This window comes from Cherax quadricarinatus, chromosome 16, assembly GCF_038502225.1.
Source record: "Cherax quadricarinatus isolate ZL_2023a chromosome 16, ASM3850222v1, whole genome shotgun sequence".
Lineage (NCBI taxonomy): Eukaryota > Metazoa > Arthropoda > Malacostraca > Decapoda > Parastacidae > Cherax > Cherax quadricarinatus.
This window is the reverse complement of record NC_091307.1, coordinates 28,876,314-28,897,320: the sequence shown is the minus strand read 5'-3', so window position 1 is coordinate 28,897,320 and position 21,007 is coordinate 28,876,314. Positions and strand designations below refer to the sequence as shown.

At 44.7% G+C, this 21,007-nt stretch overlaps 1 protein-coding gene across 1 annotated transcript in view; it reads right to left on the bottom strand.

Annotated features, from left to right (window-relative positions):
* Positions 1-21,007, bottom strand: part of LOC128688914 (uncharacterized) — a 659,540-nt gene that overhangs the window by 146,568 nt on the left and 491,965 nt on the right. Inside the window, exon 12 of the mRNA XM_070085536.1 lies at positions 8,056-8,149. Coding sequence (XP_069941637.1) covers positions 8,056-8,149 — 94 coding nt within the window. The remainder of the gene's footprint in view (positions 1-8,055; positions 8,150-21,007) is intronic.

Below are 21,007 nucleotides of genomic sequence, written 5' to 3'. Positions count from 1 at the left end.
ACGCCTAGTTGTTAATTCTCATGCCTAACTCAACAAATTTATTAACGTTCTTAACAAAGGAGGTGGCAACAAGAGCATGTGCAGCCCTGCCAGAAGACTCCTGTTATTTAGACCGATCTCCTTAACTTTTGAAAAAAAAAATATTTAACAGACTGTACTACAGAATCAAACACCAACTTTCCCCTCATCTCTATGGGTTCATGAAAGGTAAAAGTGTACAGAATTGTATTTCCACCTTTCTCAATGCACACACCTCTACTAATTTTATCACATTTCTTGATCTAAAATCTGAATTTCATATAGCAAACAGAACAGTTATACTACATGAAGTAACCAAAATGAATATTGGTGGTAGCTTACTCTGCTGGATAATAAAATACTTGTCCTCTACCAAGACTTTAAAAGTGAATCTAAAGAAATGTCCCAAGGTACACCGCAGGGAGGAGTTCTCAGTCCCGTGATATTTAATGTTTTGATTAATGTTTTAAATGCTCTACCTGCCTCACCTAAACATATAGCTATAAGCTATGCTGATGACATCATGATCCATACAACAGGGCATAAGAAGATGAGCACCATTCTTAATGAAGTTCAAGCAATTTGTAATCGATTAGGCCTCATATCCTCTAAAACAAAGATATTAACAAGCAAACGACATCCCCGCACCCATCTATTTGCAGGGTGAAAACGTTAACTACGTTAATTGTTACAGATACCATGGTGTAAATGTACCCTTCAATAAATCCACCATACCACAGCTAAATCATTGCAAAGATAGGTTAAATGCTCTCAAAGCTGTTGCTGGCTACAACCTCAACTATGGCGCTACTGTGAGAATCGTGAGAATAATGTACATAGCCTATATTAGATCCTTAATTGATTATACTGCTCCCACGTTGATATTAGCTAGAGAAAGTTCTCTCCGACCCTTGGAGTTAATGCAAAATGAAGCTCTCGGAATTGTTCTTGGCTGCCCCAAATCTACGAAGGTTCTTAATATGAGGAAGGAGCTTGGTATTTCTAGTATCAGTGATAGGATTACTGAGATTAACACTGTACTCGGTATTATAATGTTAAGAAATGAACCAGATACTGTCACAATGAATCTTACTAAATGTCTAGAAGTAAATACACGCAGATCGAAATGGAATTTGAAAACATGCAATTATATTAAGTTTCATAACCTGCACGAACTGTATCATTGTTGACAACAAGAGCATTTCAACTCTCCATGGAAGATGTGTTCATTTAATATCACATACCTGCAAGACCCTCCCAAGCTTATTGCTGGTAATCCCTTAAATTACTTGTTAAAGCAACTGCTCAAGAACAAATTTCTCGCCTATCTGGTAGTAATAAGTTATCACAAGTTATATACACTGATGATCTAAATATAGTCAATTGAGGGTTATTCGTGTATTTTATAATAGTCTATTCACTCACAAGACGAATGGTGTTATCTAAGACTCTTGTCTTCATGGTGGTGTTGGATAAGACCTGTGCAACACCAAGACTACGGTGGTGAGCACCGTCATCTAGGCTCAGGGGCTGATTGCCTCGACTCCTGTTTCCAATTGGCATAACGTCTTCAAAATAGACACCCACGTGTTGTACTTTTGTTAATCGCCACTGATATTGTTGATATAGTACTTATATGTAACGTATTTTTTGTCATGTACCAGGGCATTTCTGGTCTTGACATGGAATTTTCCTGAAGATAGTCCCCCGATCTCTCTGCCCTTACCACCGCCCCACTAACTCTCCCCATTTCTCCCATTCTCTCTCCTCCACTATCTCTCCCAATATCCTCATCTCTCTCCCGCTATCTCAATATCTTCATCTTTCCCCATCTGGTTCCCACTATCTCTCCCCATCTCTCCCACTATCTCTCCCATCTCGCCCACTCTCTCTCCCCATCGTAGTACGATCATTTTTATGCTTCATGAGTGAATTTATGAAAATAATATTGACTTCCCACCTACATTTCACCCCTCACTCTCTCCACGACCTTACCTCCCCTCGTATAAGATTTCTTCCCTGCAAATATATATATATATATATATATACAACTTTGGTATATACGCGTGTCAACCATGAGGAATAATACTAGGATGAAAGTAAATAATTAAAGTGTATGTCACAGACTACACTTAGAAGCTTGATTAGATCTATAACTCGCTACGAGAACAAAAATCTAAATAAACATTTACTGAGCAACTTACAATGTAAACACATTGATGATTTTGTGCCAGGCTTAGGCTTGGCTACAAGAAATATTGCTATATGGTTTAGCACACAAACAGATGAAAAAATTCAGTACAAAGCATACATCTGATATACTTTTGAAGAGTTTAAGAACATAAGAAAGAAGGAACACTGCAACAGGCCTACTGACCCATGCGGAGCAGGTCCATGTCACCCCCGGATTAGCCCAATGACCCACCCAGTCTGATCATCTCCACTCAAGGATGGAGCACTGCACCAGACCCAGCAGCACAAGCTAGGCAGGTCCAACTCACACCCACTCATGTATTTATCTAACCTATTTTTAAACGTTTTAGCCTGAATAACTGTACTCGGGTTTCGAGAGTTTCACTACTCTCGGAGCCCGGCCATGGGCCAGGCTCGTCAGTTTCTTGGCTACTTAAACACTATGTGATTGATTGTTCATTTATTGGGTAGTGTAGAGATAGAATAATAACCTATGTGATACATCAAGGTATCTTATCAATGAAAGTCAGATGTCAGACATTTTAAGCAAATATAATAATTTTGCTTGCAACAGATAAGACATAATTTGTAGATATGAACCCAAATGTACTTTTGTTAACCCTTTGGGGCCAAGTTGCTAGGCTTCTTGTGTATCCCTATCCTCTTGCGCTACCACCCATAGGATGTATATAGTGTGCTCAATAAACTAGCTGCTTCGGGGGCCAAATCTAAAAATATAAATCCTGATATGCAGTCTCTTCCCTCACTTTCTCCAAGACCACATATCCCCTCACGTGTTTTCTTCTCCCTTTACTTTCTCCGGTAACACTTCTCCTTCAAAGTCTTTTTTTTTTTTTTTTAGTTGGCTTTGGAGCCACACAACACACTCCCTCGTCTCCCCTCTTACCTCACAAGCTAATCCCTTCTCTTCGTCGTTCATGTTTCTTCTCCCCTCTTTACTACAAGCGTATCCTCTCCTCTCTCCCTCTTTCTAACATTTTTCTTTCTCGTGGTAATCTTGTTCACACTATCTTCCCTGGCGTTGGTCTCTCCCTCCTCCCTCACAATATACTCATTATCATTTCCCCTTTTCCCTCTTCCACCATTTCCTTTTTCATGTTCTTGTTTTCTTTCTCTTTGTACCCTAGTTTCTTTTTTACGTTCTTGTTTGCTTTTCTACCTCCATATTTTTGTCCTGTTGTCTCCCTCCCCTCCCACAAAGTGTCTGATCGACAGTTCTTGCGATAATTATGTGGGCATGTGAGTCGCTGGCACCAACAGTCAGGTTTACCAGGCAGACAACAAGAAAGCCTGGCCTCAGTCTAGGCTACGAGGGTTGAAGAATCTGCCTTTCCTCTCCTCCTCCTCTCCAATCCTCTGTCAAGAGTGTTTACACCAAAATACGAAATCCACATCTCAATATCCTCCTCTGCCCCAACTTGGCAAGCCTTCAACAGTGATCCTAGCTTCTCCAACCTTCCCATTCATCCCTCCTCCCCCGCCCCCCTCCCCCCCGCGCACACACAGAGGAGGTGGAGTAGTGCTGCTAATCAGAAGCCAGTGGAATTTTGAGATGAGAGGAATAAACAGAGAGGAGACAAAAGACTACATGGGTACACTCAAGAGTCAAGACTGGAGATCCCAAGGTGGTGATAGTCATATACAACCCTCCGCTAAACAGCAAAACAGGACACTAATTTGACGGTAACGAGAGCGAGGGTGGTCACAGTAGCAGAGGTACCTAGAAGAGCCCACACCAGCAATGCTAAGCTGCTGATCATGGGTGACTTAACGACAAGAAAAGAGACTGGGAAAAACTTGGTCACTCGGAGGATCAGAAACGTGGACGCTTAAGAAGCAGTATGTAGTAACGGATAACACGTCAAAGGAAGGGGATGAGAGAGAGAGAGAGAGAGAGAGAGAGAGAGAGAGAGAGAGAGAGAGAGAGAGAGAGAGAAAGAGAGTGGATGAACTAGCAAGGCTGGACCTTGTATTCTCCGAGTAAATCTGATATGGGGGATACTGACTACTAGAGTCCCACAGGTGCTAGTGACCACAGTCCTGAGCTCCGAATACTTCGTGCAAGTTAACTTGAGGACGAAATGAGAATAATGAGGGAACGCAAGCTTCAAAACAAGAAACCATACAGGCATGAGGGAATTTCTGAATGAGGTGCAGTGGGAAAGGGAACAAGAAGAGAGATGGGGTATGTAGCCAGGAAGCAGAGGAGAAATTCAAACCCAGGAACAAAATAAGCTTGGAAGTAGTGAATCTTGCAAGCGGTAAGTTGAGAGGCGGGGCCAGGAGCTAAGACTCGACTCCAGCAACAGCACATGAGTACGTACGTACACACACACAAACACACACGCACACACACACACGCACACACACACACGCACACACACACACGCACACACACACACACACACACACACACACACACACACGCGCACACACGCGCACACACACACACACACACACACACACACACACACACAATTAGGCGAGTACACATACACACACACATACACACAATTAGGCGAGTACACACACACACACACACACACACACAATTAGGCGAGTACACACACACACACACACACACACACACACACACACACACACACAAAATTAGGTGAGTACACACACAAAATTAGGTGAGTACACACACACAATTAGGCGAGTACACACACACACAATTAGGTGAGTACACACACACACACACAATTAGGTGAGTACACACACACACACACACACAATTAGGTGAGTACACACACACACACAATTAGGTGAGTACACACACACACACAATTAGGTGAGTACACACACACACACACACACACACACACACACACACACACAATTAGGTGAGTACACACACACACACACACACACAATTAGGTGAGTACACACACACACACGCACACACACACAATTAGGTGAGTACACACACACACACACACAAACACGTACACACACACAAACACACAAACACACACACAAACACAAAATTAGGCGAGTACACACACACACACACAAACACACACAAACACAAAAACACACACACACAAACACACACACAAACACACGATAAGTCTGGGACTTTTTTTTGTTTTACTCTTTAAATTAACTGTTTTCTTTGTGATTCCATTTATGTTTTAGTACATCATTTTTGTGTATATTGTTGAACAGGAAGAATAAACATTATGTTAATGTATATTGTTGAACAGGAAGAATAAACATTATGTTAATGTATATTGTTGAACAGGAAGAATAAACATTATGTTAAATGTATATTGCTGGCCAATTAGTCAATGAATAATCACATTATATTGCATTTGTGTCTGTTTTCTCTTGGAAAGAGTACAGTTCAAATTCAACGCCAGAGTGCTGGCAGAAGAGTTCGAAGCGACTGTCTTCAGACTAGAAAGAATATTAAAAAAATGAAATGTACATAAAAGCAAAGACAAATAGAGCAGCCAAGCTGTGTGGAGCGACCGGAGGGAACCTGGCAATTCCTCCCTCGGCCTTTTATCAGATCACGCCTATGAAACTAGTAATGAAATATTAAAGAATAAATAACTGCTAAGAGGCACAGGAAAGTATCATTAGATCAATGGTATAATACCGACGAGGTATTATACAGTTGATACGTGAAACACCTGGGTATCTTCACTGAGACGTTTCGCTTGCTTTGTCATCCTTATACAGAGACAGAAGGACGGAGACTTCCAACTCTAAACTGGAGCCCGAGGAGCTGTGCAGCCCTTGAAGACTTCATCACACGTGAGTGGAGTCCACTGGCAGCAGCATGTCAGACCTACACAAATGCTGAATGACAAAAAGGCACAATACCGTGACTGGAACGATACACAAATAACCCGCACATGAAAGAGAGAAGCTTACGACGACGTTTCGGTCCGACTTGGACCATTGACAAAGTCACACATTGACAAAGTGACTTTGTCAATGGTCCAAGTCGGACCGAAACGTCGTCGTAAGCTTCTCTCTTTCATGTGCGGGTTATTTGTGTATAAATGCTGAAAATGGTATAAAATAGCGACAAGTTGAAAATTAAGACATGTGCAACAGTTGGGCATCTTTATTAATGAAATGTCTCATGTAAACAGTAGGCTTTGTCAATCAAATACAGAGGGAGGAGGTGTAGTAGTGAAATAAAGATGTAATCCGTCCATCAAATACATTTTCTACGAGGTTGATAGACTGATTACATCATCTTTATTCCACTACTACAACTGCTCCCTCTGTATTTGACTGAAGAAGCCTACCTTGTAGGCTGTTGCACATGTGTCTTAATCTTATATATTTTGTTTATGCCTATCCTCCGCCTGTACTCTTCAATCGTATCTTTCTTCGTATGGTAGATATACATAAAACCTGTGTGTATACACATAAGATATACAAGAATGTTATTACCAACGCAAGCAAAATGATAGACTGGATAACCAGAACTTTCAGAACAAGAGATGCCAAGCCAATGGTTATACCAAAGTCACCTGAAGAGTGAGCAGGTACAGAACTGCGTGCAGCCAACATCAACAGCCTGTATTATATAATAAATGGCACAATACCGACAGACTGATGAGTAAGATAAGGCAAGACACTGATCCCCTTCCACCGATGGTTATTATAATCAAAAAGAAGCGCTAAGCCGCAAGGGCTATACAGATTCCATCGATGGTGATGGATGGATTACATCGAACAACGTCTCCACTTCTACTTCGTCTTTCACCAACACTGATTTCTTCAAAAGTGTGATTCATCTCTGTAGGCAACTGATAAAGTCTGCGACTCAGGCTAAACGATTAGTTAATAAAGATTACAAGTACTGCACGTGTCTTACTCATTAATGTTAGTTCCTGATCAGCCTGAATGTATTGCATACGTTGGACTGCTAACAGCTAACACCAATAACCTGGTAGATCAGGCCCTCCAGGAGGTCTGGGCTGGAACAGGGTCACCGAGGCGTTGATCAGCAAAACCATCTTCAGACTTCAAGCAAACGTGTTTGCATGTGTAAACACACAGCAACAAATTCATTCTCATGTCTTTAGACATGACTAAACATACATATCTGCGCCTGAATACACATGACTATAAATACATGACTGAATATACATGACTACACTGCATGACCAAACATACATGCTTGTTATTATACACATGACTACACATATATGACTGTTGTAATATTGCACATGTCTCCTTTTACCTTACATGACTATTCGTACACACATGCTAAAATATAAACCTCTGCAACATGTAGCACTGCTAGCACTGTACACACAGTATGTATGTAACAGTAGGTTTTGTTTACACTGCTACCTTTAATTTCAATATTTTTTGGCAAACAGAGTTGCGGAAGAATGGAAGGAATTGAATAGGGACAAAGTCAGTGCTATTGCTATTGGAAATTATAAAAAAAAAAGTTATATGATGAAATATTAACTGAAGATGGGACACCATGAGCCCAACTCTCCTTCTGTAGTTACAACTAAGTAATAATATGCATGTAGCTATATACATCCGGCCAGATATACAAAGTTACACGTGTATACACATTGCTACACTTACAAGCCTTGTATTCCCTTGAAAAAATGTAAAAGAGGAAGACAAAATGCAATCAGTTTTGGAGCGAGTTATTTAGTACTTAGTTCATTAACTTCACAGAGGATATTTTGATGCTGGAGAAGCACTCATGATTTAAGGAAATTTAGCTACCCTCCCCTTCTTGGGAGAAAACTTGATTACGTCTTCACTCCTAGAGCAACAACCCCTACGTATTCAGTGCTTCTCCATAATAGTAATAAGAAAAATACTTACTTGTGGTCTCGTGGGAGGCGTTAAGGAAGGATACAGCGAAGTGTTTCCTCCGTCCCAGCGACTCCGTCAGTAGTCTGAACCAACCATGGACTCTCTGAAACACACGAACACTTCGTCAGTACTCTGAACCAACCATGGACTCTCTGAAACACACAAACACTTCGTCAGTACTCTGAACCAACCATGGACTCTCTGAAACACACGAACACTTCGTCAGTACTCTGAACCAACCATGGACTCTCTGAAACACACGAACACTTCGTCAGTACTCTGAACCAACCATGGACTCTCTGAAACACACAAACACTTCGTCAGTACTCTGAACCAACCATGGACTCTCTGAAACACACGAACACTTCGTCAGTACTCTGAACCAACCATGGACTCTCTGAAACACACAAACACTTCGTCAGTACTCTGAACCAACCATGGACTCTCTGAAACACACAAACACTTCGTCAGTACTCTGAACCAACCATGGACTCTCTGAAACACACAAACACTTCGTCAGTAATCTGAACCAACCATGGACTCTCTGAAACACACAAACGCAAAACCATGCAGTCTCTGAAATTCACACGCACACAACCATTAGTCTGAAACAACCATGCACTCTGAAACACACACACACACACACACACACACACACACACACACACACACACACACACACACACACACACACACACACTCGCAAATACAACAGGCCTAGTGTCTAATCGACATGTGCCTAGGACAAAATGGTAACTAACTAACGTTCGTCGGGTGTCTGGGTCCCGGGCGAGTCTGCTGAATATTAGAACATAAGAATAAATGGAACACTGCAGTAGGGAATAACAATAAATCAACTTAAAAAACAAATGTTCCCTTCCTTCCTCTCCCGCTCCTCTCCCCCCCCTCTCTCGGTTGGACAAGCGCTCTGCAAATATTGTATTCAGTTATAGAGACTCCACTTTCTGGTTATATATATATATATATATATATATATATATATATATATATATATATATATATATAATATATATATATATATATATATATATATATATATATATATATATATATATATATATATATATATATATATATACACATGTCGTGCCAAATAGGTAAAATTTGCTACTTTGGCTTAAATGGCAACGCTCTTCTTTCCGAATAATGCAAGTGAAAATTTTTGTATGCAATAATTTCGCAAAAATCATTCTGAAGTTTAACGAAAAAAAAAATATTTCACTGTGTTTATTACTAAATTTTTGTAAACTTATCTAAAATATATCTAGTTGGATTAGGCTAAATTAAATTGCGCTTGTTATAATAAGGTTAGGCAAGTTTTCTAAGGTTCTTTTAGTACAAAATTTATTAATTTTTATATTAACATAAATGATAAAATATATATCTTTAAACGTATAAGAGAAAATTTTAGAAAGGACTTAATTTTAAATGAGTTCTTGCTATTTGACCAATTTTACCTATTACTATCTATATTACCTATACATCTATCCAAATGTAAAATCATCTCAGTCAGTCAACAAGTGATAAATACAGTGAGATCCAAACTACCAGAAGCATCAGTCATTGCCCCTACAAATAGTGTCTTGCTTGGAGCACCTCTGGGAAGCGATGCCATTGACAAAATCCTCAGGAAGAAATTGGATGAATTGAGGAGAATGGAACAGCGAATAGGTAATCTGGACACCCACGATGCCTTGTACCTTCTCACAAAGTGCTTGAGTCTGCCCAGGTTGACATATTTCCTAAGATGTGCACCTTCATATGTTAACCCTATACTGCACGAATATGACAATATCCTGAGGCACATTTTTACGAAAGTACTTAACCTTACTCTAGAAGACAAGCAGTGGAACCAAGCTACACTTCCAGCCAGACTGCTTTTCTGTCCTCATGCGTTGCATCCAGAGGGTTTGTAGCATCAATTCTCCCTGAACTTCTTAGGGACAAGATTGGAGTCCAGGACCAAAAGTTCATTGACGGAGCCATGATCTGGGATAATTTAACGGGCTCTGAAACCAGACCTGCTCCCCCCAACAACTACAAACAGTCGCACTGGGATGGCCCGATAGTGGAGAAAATACCCTCAGTGTGTGTCAGGGAAGGATAGAGCCCGCCTCCTGGCAGCGAGAGCTCCTCATGTAGGGGACTTTCTGTTGGCTGTTCCCAACTCCAGCCTTGGCACACGAGTCGACCCAAAGGCCATCCGCATTGGTGTTGCCCTTCGACTTGCCGCCCCTATTCTCGCCGAACACAGGTGTATTTGTGGCAGTGAAGCAGCAGACCGATTTGGGTACCATGGTCTTGTGTGCCGTAAATCCTAAGGAAAGATTGCAATACATGAGGAGGTTAATAACAGTATCAAGAGGAGCCTCACAGCAGCCGGATGCCCAGCAGTAAAGGAGCCACCCCAACTATGCAGATCTGATGACAGCCAGAAGTGTCCAGATGGTATCACACTTCAAGCCTGGACAGACGGTAAGCAGGTGGTGTGGGACTACACATGTGCATCTACCTTGGCTGATACCTATCTCCAATACACCAGGGAGGAAGGAGGGGCAGCTGCCAGCTTCAGGGAGTCCCAAAAGTCTAGATAATATGGAGAACTTGCCCATCATTATATGTTTGTTCCCATAGGCTCAGAGACCCTTGGCTCATGGGGAAAGAGTGCAATTAAGTTCCTTAAGGAGCTAGGCAAAAGACTTATCAGGGTAACTAGGGATCCCAGGGCAGCTAGTTTTCTGTTCCAGCGACTCAGCGCTGCTGTTCAGAAGGGTACTGCCTGCTGTATTTTGGGCGCGTGCCCAAGCTCTGAAGAGCTGGATGAGATTTTCGCATTATAATCAGTGACAAACACGTAACAATATGTACTAGACATGTATCTCTCACATCTCATATACTGTATATGCCATCTTTATATCAACAAAGTATCTCTTAAACCTTTTGTACCATATTATGTAATAAAATATACCTATTGGTAAAAAACAATGAAAAGATGGGGTGGTAGGGGAAGTGGAGTATTCAAATGGCTTCAGGAAGAAATCCAAATATTCTTCCTTGAAGCCTTTTTATCCACTTCTCCGAGGCTATGAGTCCCACAATTTACACCAGAGGTGGACCCCATCTATAATATATATATATATATAAATATATATATTATTATTTATTATTATCACACTGGCCGATTCCCACCAAGGCAGGGTGGCCCGAAAAAGAATAACTTTCACCATCATTCACTCCATCACTGTCTTGCCAGAAGGGTGCTTTACACTACAGTTTTTAAACTGCAACATTAACACCCCTCCTTCAGAGTGCAGGCACTGTACTTCCCATCTCCAGGACTCAAGTCCGGCATGCCGGTTTCCCTGAACCCCTTCATAAATGTTACTTTGCTCACACTCCAACAGCACGTCAAGAATTAAAAACCATTTGTCTCCATTCACTCCTATCAAACACGCTCACGCATACCTGCTGGAAGTCCAAGCCCCTCGCCTACTTTTACTGGGAAATAATTTCCCTCTTTCCTACATACTCTAACTTGAGCCTCACTATCCTCGTAAAAACTCTTCACTGCTTTCAGTAACCTACCTCCTACACCATACACTTGCAACATCTGCCACATTGCCCCCCTATCCACCCTGTCATACGCCTTTTCCAAATCCATAAATGCCACAAAAACCTCTTTAGCCTTATCTAAATACTGTTCACTTATATGTTTCACTGTAAACACCTGGTCCACACACCCCCTACCACAGGACGCCTCCCACTGAGGTAGGGTGAAGAAACTCTTTCATAAAGTTTTTCTTTTTGCATTTAATAATATATACAGGAGAAGGGGTTACTAGCCCTTTGCTCCAGGTATTTTAATCGCCTCTTACGACATGCATGGCTTACGGAGGAAAGATTCTTATTCACTTCCCCATGGAGATGAAAGGAATTAAATAAGAACAAGAACTATTAAGAAAAATTGGAGAAATATAGCAGACCTTCTGGCCCATACTAAGCAAGTTCTTCACAAATTCAGCCTCTCCCACTTTCATAAATTAGATCACCTAAATTGCTGGGAACTCTTCCGGATCTTCGAACTGTACTTTTTAATATACGTGAGTAAGATATATTGTAATGCATGCTTGGAAAATACTGGAAGAATTGAGCCCAAGTTTGCACACCGAAATTACTGCCTAAGAGCAAGAGCTTGAGAGAGAGTGCAATAATAAATGGCCAAGGAATGGCGGAGGTGCAATGAGTACATAGAAATAATTCGCTAAGCATAAGGAGCCCAAGACTTTGCAATGCTGTCCCTTCATATATAAGAGGTATAACTAACAGACTTGTGTCTTCAAGAGAGAACTTGGTAATTGCTTCATGTTAGCTCATGATCAGCCAGACTGCGGTATTAATACCAACAGTTTAATTGGTCAAGCTATCGACCAGGAAGAGTGGTCTGGGACCGGACCACGGGCAATGGCCTGTGGAATTTAAAACGGGAACAGATAGACTGACATTTACAAAAAAAAAAAATCATTTATCTGAAAATAGGCAGTCACCGGGGATACCTTGAGTCACGAGGGCGTTGTTCACTCAATATTAATTAAGCTGAAGCTGCTGGAGTGAGCATCTGTGGCTGTTGTACCAGTTACTGCTAACATAACTGACTTACTGACACGCTGACATAACTATTTCTCTTGTCCATGGCTCACCTGTGTCATCTGACTCACCTGTGTCACCTGCCTCACCTGTGTCACCTGCCTCACCTGTGTCACCTGCCTCACCTGTGTCACCTGCCTCACCTGTGTCACCTGCCTCACCTGTGTCATCTGCCTCACCTGTGTCACCTGCCTCACCTGTGTCACCTGCCTCACCTGTGTCACCTGCCTCACCTGTGTCATCTGCCTCACCAGTGTCACCTGCCTCACCTGTGTCATCTGCCTCACCTGTGTCATCTGCCTCACCTGTGTCACCTGCCTCACCTGTGTCACCTGCCTCACCTGTGTCACCTGCCTCACCTGTGTCACCTGCCTCACCTGTGTCACCTGCCTCACCTGTGTCACCTGCCTCACCTGTGTCACCTGCCTCACCTGTGTCACCTACCTCACCTGTGTCACCTACCTCACCTGTGTCATCTACCTCACCTGTGTCACCTGCCTCACCTGTGTCATCTGCCTCACCTGTGTCACCTACCTCACCTGTGTCACCTGCCTCACGTGTGTTACCTACCTCACCTGTGTCACCTACCTCACCTGTCTCACCTGCCTCACCTGTGTCACCTGCCTCACCTGTGTCACCTACTTCACCTGTCACCTGCCTCACCTGTGTCACCTGCCTCACCTGTGTCACCTGCCTCACTGTGCCTCACCTGTCTCACCCTCCTCACCTGTCTCACCTGCCTCACCTGTGTCACATGCCTCACCTGTGTCACCTGCCTCACCTGTGTCACCTGCCTCACCTGTGTCACCTGCCTCACCTGTGTCACCTGCCTCACCTGTGTCACCTGCCTCGCCTGTGTCACCTGCCTCGCCTGTGTCACCTGCCTCGCCTGTGTCACCTGTGTCACCTGCCTCACCTGCCTCACCTGTGTCACCTGCCTCACCTGTGTCACCTGCCTCACCTGTGTCACCTACCTCACCTGTGTCACCTACCTCACCTGTGTCACCTACCTCACCTGTGTCATCTACCTCACCTGTGTCACCTACCTCACCTGTGTCACCTACCTCACCTGTGTCACCTGCCTCACCTGTGTCATCTGCCTCACCTGTGTCACCTACCTCACCTGTGTCACCTGCCTCACCTGTGTCACCTGCCTCACCTGTGTCACCTGCCTCACCTGTGTCACCTACTTCACCTGTCACCTGCCTCACCTGTGTCACCTGCCTCACCTGTGTCACCTGCCTCACTGTGCCTCACCTGTCTCACCCTCCTCACCTGTCTCACCCGCCTCACCTGCCTCACCTGTGTCACCTGCCTCACCTGTGTCACCTGCCTCACCTGTGTCACCTGCCTCACCTGTGTCACCTGCCTCACCTGTGTCACCTGCCTCACCTGTGTCACCTGCCTCGCCTGTGTCACCTGCCTCACCTGTGTCACCTGCCTCACCTGTGTCACCTGCCTCACCTGTGTCACCTGCCTCACCTGTGTCACCTACCTCACCTGTGTCACCTGCCTCACCTGTGTCACCTACCTCACCTGTGTCACCTGCCTCACCTGTGTCACCTGCCTCACCTGTGTCACCTGCCTCACCTGCCTCACCTGTGTCACCTACTTCACCTGTCACCTGCCTCACCTGTGTCACCTGCCTCACCTGTGTCACCTGCCTCACTGTGCCTCACCTGTCTCACCCTCCTCACCTGTCTCACCCGCCTCACCTGCCTCACCTGTGTCACCTGCCTCACCTGTGTCACCTGCCTCACCTGTGTCACCTGCCTCACCTGTGTCACCTGCCTCGCCTGTGTCACCTGCCTCGCCTGTGTCACCTGCCTCACCTGTGTCACCTGCCTCACCTGTGTCACCTGTGTCACCTACCTCACCTGTGTCACCTACCTCACCTGTGTCACCTACCTCACCTGTGTCATCTACCTCACCTGTGTCACCTACCTCACCTGTGTCACCTGCCTCACCTGTGTCACCTACCTCACCTGCGTCACCTGTGTCACCTACCTCACCTGTGTCACCTGCCTCACCTGTGTCACCTGCCTCACCTGTGTCACCTGCCTCACCTGTGTCACCTACCTCACCTGTGTCACCTGTGTCACCTGCCTCACCTGTGTCACCTACCTCACCTGTGTCACCTGCCTCACCTGTGTCACCTACCTCACCTGTGTCACCTGTGTCACCTGCCTCACCTACCTCACCTGTGTCATCTGCCTCACCTGTGTCACCTGCCTCACCTGTGTCACCTACCTCACCTGTGTCACCTGCCTCACCTGTGTCACCTACCTCACCTGTGTCACCTGCCTCACCTGTGTCACCTGCCTCACCTGTGTCACCTACCTCACCTGTGTCACCTGCCTCACCTGTGTCACCTACCTCACCTGTGTCACCTGCCTCACCTGTGTCACCTACCTCACCTGTGTCACCTGCCTCACCTGTGTCACCTGCCTCACCTGTGTCACCTACCTCACCTGTGTCACCTACCTCACCTGTGTCACCTACCTCACCTGTGTCATCTACCTCACCTGTGTCACCTACCTCACCTGTGTCACCTGCCTCACCTGTGTCACCTACCTCACCTGCGTCACCTGTGTCACCTACCTCACCTGTGTCACCTGCCTCACCTGTGTCACCTGCCTCACCTGTGTCACCTGCCTCACCTGTGTCACCTACCTCACCTGTGTCACCTGTGTCACCTGCCTCACCTGTGTCACCTACCTCACCTGTGTCACCTGCCTCACCTGTGTCACCTACCTCACCTGTGTCACCTGTGTCACCTGCCTCACCTACCTCACCTGTGTCATCTGCCTCACCTGTGTCACCTGCCTCACCTGTGTCACCTACCTCACCTGTGTCACCTGCCTCACCTGTGTCACCTACCTCACCTGTGTCACCTGCCTCACCTGTGTCACCTGCCTCACCTGTGTCACCTACCTCACCTGTGTCACCTGCCTCACCTGTGTCACCTACCTCACCTGTGTCACCTGCCTCACCTGTGTCACCTACCTCACCTGTGTCACCTGCCTCACCTGTGTCACCTGCCTCACCTGTGTCACCTGCCTCACCTGTGTCATCTACCTCACCTGTGTCACCTGCCTCACCTGTGTCACCTGCCTCACCTGTGTCACCTGCCTCACCTGTGTCACCTGCCTCACCTGTGTCACCTGCCTCACCTGTGTCACCTGCCTCACCTGTGTCATCTACCTCACCTGTGTCACCTGCCTCACCTGTGTCACCTACCTCACCTGTGTCACCTGTGTCACCTGCCTCACCTGTGTCACCTGTGTCACCTACCTCACCTGTGTCACCTACCTCACCTGTGTCACCTGTGTCACCTACCTCACCTGTGTCACCTGTGTCACCTACCTCACCTGTGTCACCTGTGTCACCTGCCTCACCTGTGTCACCTGTGTCACCTACCTCACCTGTGTCACCTACCTCACCTGTGTCACCTGTGTCACCTACCTCACCTGTGTCACCTGTGTCACCTACCTCACCTGTGTCATCTACCTCACCTGTGTCACCTGTGTCACCTACCTCACCTGTGTCACCTACCTCACCTGTGTCACCTGCCTCACCTGTGTCACCTGCCTCACCTGTGTCACCTGCCTCACCTGTGTCACCTACCTCACCTGTGTCACCTACCTCACCTGTGTCATCTACCTCACCCATTTCCAGATTACTATTATTACTCTTATTACTACTTTATACCTTTTGGGTGAAGCACTAAGCCGGTATGGGTCATAAAGCACCTGGGTGAATAAGAAGTAGTGAGAACAGATCCAACTCCTTGGATCAAGTGCCCTTCACTGGAATCAAGATGGGTCTAGTTTCCACAGCTGTACTCTCACAGTCCGTCCTGAGGCCTCTATTGTCTTCCTGATGTTCATACCGAGAATCAATGTCACAGCGGCCAGTTCCGAGACCAGGCCTTCTGCTCGGTGGCCTGAGCTATCAGGTTGTTTGTGTTCGCAAAAGGCAGCCCAATCAATGCATAACAGCCCTGCTGATCAGGAATTTGAGGAACTTGACTCTTGAAGACAACTGCCAGAGTATAATTCCTCTTACATATGAAGAGAAGGTATTGAAAAGTTAGAAAAGGCTGGCACACTGCTTGGTGAACCTGACTGTTGCTGTCAGAGGCCCGCAGACTTACACAGCCATCACAGCCTTGTTGATCTGGCACTTGTTTTAGGTATAGCTCGGGTATCTGTCACAACTGATACTAGGAAATACAGGTGTTGCTGATTGATGGGTGGCTGCTGTCTTGCTGACCCATGCTTCTGACTCTCGAGTTCCTGGTCAGCAGGAAAGACGGATATTGTCTTCCACCTGACTCTTCCGACAAACTCCTGACTCTTGGCTGAATCAGCCACTGAACACACCAGACCAACCTGAAGTGTTCACCCAGTCTGTCTCACCTGCATGCTGATGATCTCGTGAGATAGGGAGGGAAGGGGAGGGAGGAGGGAGAGGAAAGGGAGGGGCAGGGATGGAGGGAGAAAGATAAAATCCATTACAAAATTAAGGCAGAAAAATTAGTGTTTGGATCAAGAGATGACATAGGGGAGGGAGATGAAGAAGTGGAGGAAGTGAGAAGGGGAGATAGTGAAGAATGGTGGAGTACCAGAACGGGAGAGGGGTGATGAGGGGCTTGAAAGAGGTGATGAAGGGTGAGAAATTTGAATGGTGGGGGAGATGAGGGGAGAGGGACTTGAAGGGGAGGGGGTGATGGGAGGTGAGGGACTGGGAAACAGAATACTGAAACTACGAGCTAAGAAGGTATTAAAGATCACTACAACAAATCATCTTGTTATTTCCCCTCCCCCCCACACCATCCCTCCCATCCCCCCCACCTTCCCTTCCCTCCCCTCCCATCCCCTTCCCCCACACCTTCCCTCCCATCCCCTCCCCCCACTCCTTCCCTCCCATCCCCTCCCCCCACTCCTTCCCTCCCATCCCCTCCCCTCACTCCTTCCCTCCCCTCCCCCCACTCCTTCCCTCCCCTCCCCTCCTCCCTCCCACACAGCAGCTATCATAAATGATGCAGCACACTGCGGGTACCAGCGTGTACACATAATAATGCCGGGGATGTTGGTGCTCCTGAACCAGCGTGTACACATAATAATGCCGGGGACGTTGGTGCTCCTGAACCAGCGTGTACACATAATAATGCCGGGGATGTTGGTGCTCCTGAACCAGCGTGTACACATCTAAAATAAAAAAAAAATAATGTTTCTGCTGCTTTTGGTCTTTGTTATTCTGTTACTGTTGCTGCACCAGTCGGGAACCCACTTCCCACAAATCCCAGCCAACACACAGCAAATTTTTGGCATAGTCTATACTTGGGGTGTCTGTAGGCATGGAATATCTGGAAAAATGAATAGACGGTGAAGGTTTGACCATTAAAAAAAAATGCTGGGATTTCCTGATCAACGGAGTGTACAACACCTCCTGTGTTATACAAGAGTACACGAACACTGTACTACACTACAGCTTCTTCATACCATTGGAAAGGGACCAGGAGGTACAAATCCCACAACCCAACTCATAGAAGAGATTTTTTGGTGCTAGAAAGCAGAAAAAAATGGCAGGATATTATAAAAATATTCCACCACCTCGAAGCTGTGTTGAATTAGAGGCAAATTGAGTGGCATCCATCCCAGACCCATTAAATAGAAATCCCCCCAACAGCCAGTACGACACCATTTTCTTTTTATTTTTGCAAATATACAGGGTCTTAAACCCTCACTGAGTCAATGCAATGTTTACAGTTTTCAGAGACCATACACAAAAGACCACTTTGACAACGAAATATGGATATCAGGATATAGCTTATTTAGATGCGAGTGAAATAACAGGCAAAAAGGGAGCTTGTATGTCCGTGTCGATCATTTACACAGAATTACTAAACACTAGAAATGATGTAGATGAAGTTTTGGTAGAAAACATTGAGAACCAACACCCAGTCACTGTGGTTACATTTGAAAAATCTTTCATCCCCAGCCCCAAATGTCTTGTTGCTTGATGATTTCAATTAAAGACATTAAAATGGAAGAACGAAGCAAATAGTGCAATAGCAGAGATAATTCCAGGAGGCGGCTCAAGTGAACATTCTAACAGAAATGAGATGCTGAATCTCTGTATTAAATTCTTCTTAAACCAACAAATAGTGGAGTCAACGAGACTGGTAAATTTACTTCATCACATTTTCACAAATAATAATGATCTGGTACGAAATATAGCAACATCGAAGACAGTAAATTCAGATCATGATGTAAACAAAGTTCAAACCTGAATGTACATGGGTCCTGACCAGAAAAATTTAATCAGTAAAGAAGCGTGTTTCCATCAAATTCAACTTGAACAGCAAAAACATCATCTGGGATCAAATAAATCGTATCGTGAACAAAACGTGCTGGGAAGATATCTTTCATAACATGGATCCTAACCAGTGTTTATTTCTTAAAAGGTCAACTCCTCGGCACTGGAAGTGTACTCAAGGCACATTCCATTGTGGAAAGAAACGATCATTCTAGAGGCGAAGATGAAGAATTAGAGTTCAAGAGGGGGGGGGGGAGGTGAGCTAAACAGTATGATGCGCTGCAGGCAACACTGAAGATACTGAACTCGAGTTGAACGAGTCGGAGTCCAGTAACCTTCCTAGTAAAAAGGAGGGATATTCCTAGTAACAGGGAGGGATCTTCCTAGTAAGAGGGAGGGACCTTCTAGGGTTCTACTAATATACACAGTGAGAAGGGAATGAGAGTTAAGGCTTCTTGCCGTTCCTCCCTTCCATAGTGCCTCCTTGCCTGTCTTAATACGCCTGGTACCGCACAGATCCCATTACCACCACCACCAACAACAACAACTTTTGAGTACTGGGCTTCCGTAAGCCGTCAGCTATTCATACTGCACCTCGACACCACTGTACTACTGCAGACGAAGAAATATATTTGATTAAGTTAAATTTAAATTGCTATTATAATAGCTCCATAGGATACACTAATGCAAAAAATCGCAGCTACAGCGATAGTTGTGGGAAGGAAGAAATGCTGCCCGACGCCATAACTGCCCAAATGCCTGTCCCAACCACTGTACCACCTACCACTAGTCCCCTACTAATTATAACATTTAACCTCACGAAAATACAAAAAACCTGGACGGAACTGTAAGCTGTGGCGACCATCTGGAAAATCCGTGGTATCATGTTAGAAATACAGAACCAGAATACATTTAGTGTATTCGGCTGACTAAGGGAAAAAATGCATCTTGTGGATTTGCTAAAGGGTTAATTCTTAAACTAGTGTTAGTGCTGATGCTGACCGTGTTGCTTTTAGCGCTGTTGCAGATTTAGAAATTTCGTCAACTAGTAATTCGAAGGCCCCCCCCCCCCCCAAAAAAAAAATAGCCAAGGTAAAACCGAAATGTGTAAATTATATACGCTTGAAGCATCTGCATATATGATCCAACTGGAAGTAACGAAAATGACACTTGCCAATATAATCATCCAAAGAAATACTGAAATCTCCTGTATTACGGCATTTGGCACACCAGGACCTGCAAACTCTTTCACTCAAAAATGAGCCATTGTTCAATAATGACTGACGATGCTACATTCCAAACTGTTTGACTTTGCACATGGCTGAAAGATGTATAAAGTGTCATTGAAACCAAATAGAACATGCAAACTATAGACGTACAGTCAGAATGGCAAGAAATGCTAAAATTGTATCACTACTTAGGAGCCACGCTGGATCAGAAACAGTCAGTGGTGGCCTCGTCAGAACAACATACATTAAGTTCAATCAACAAGCCCACCAGCATATCAACTAGCAAGGTATCATCTTTCGTGTGTGCCCACGTACAAGGTCTTAAACTGAGTAGAAACAATAAAATATTGTTTATCAGTAGTTTTGCAGTTTTTACATGAACCCTTATAAAAGATAATACTGACTAAAGAAATTTAGATTCCTAGATACAACCCAATTCAATGCGACCGGATAAGCAGTTAACAAAGTGAAAGGGGTAAGGGAGGAAGGGTTGGTATATGATCAAGAGTCGTTTATACCTACTGAGTTACCTAACACCATAAATTATGCAGTCAAAGTTGTTGCGGTTAAATTTGAAAACGTGACTGTGGTTGTTTTCGTATATAAACCACATGTTACAGCTTTCAAGAACTTCTAAGAGCAGCTGTTGGAAACAGAACACTGTCTTAAAAACCTATCAAGCCAAGATGTGAATATCTCATTGCTTGGTTACTTTAATTTAGGACATTTAAAAGAAACGAATA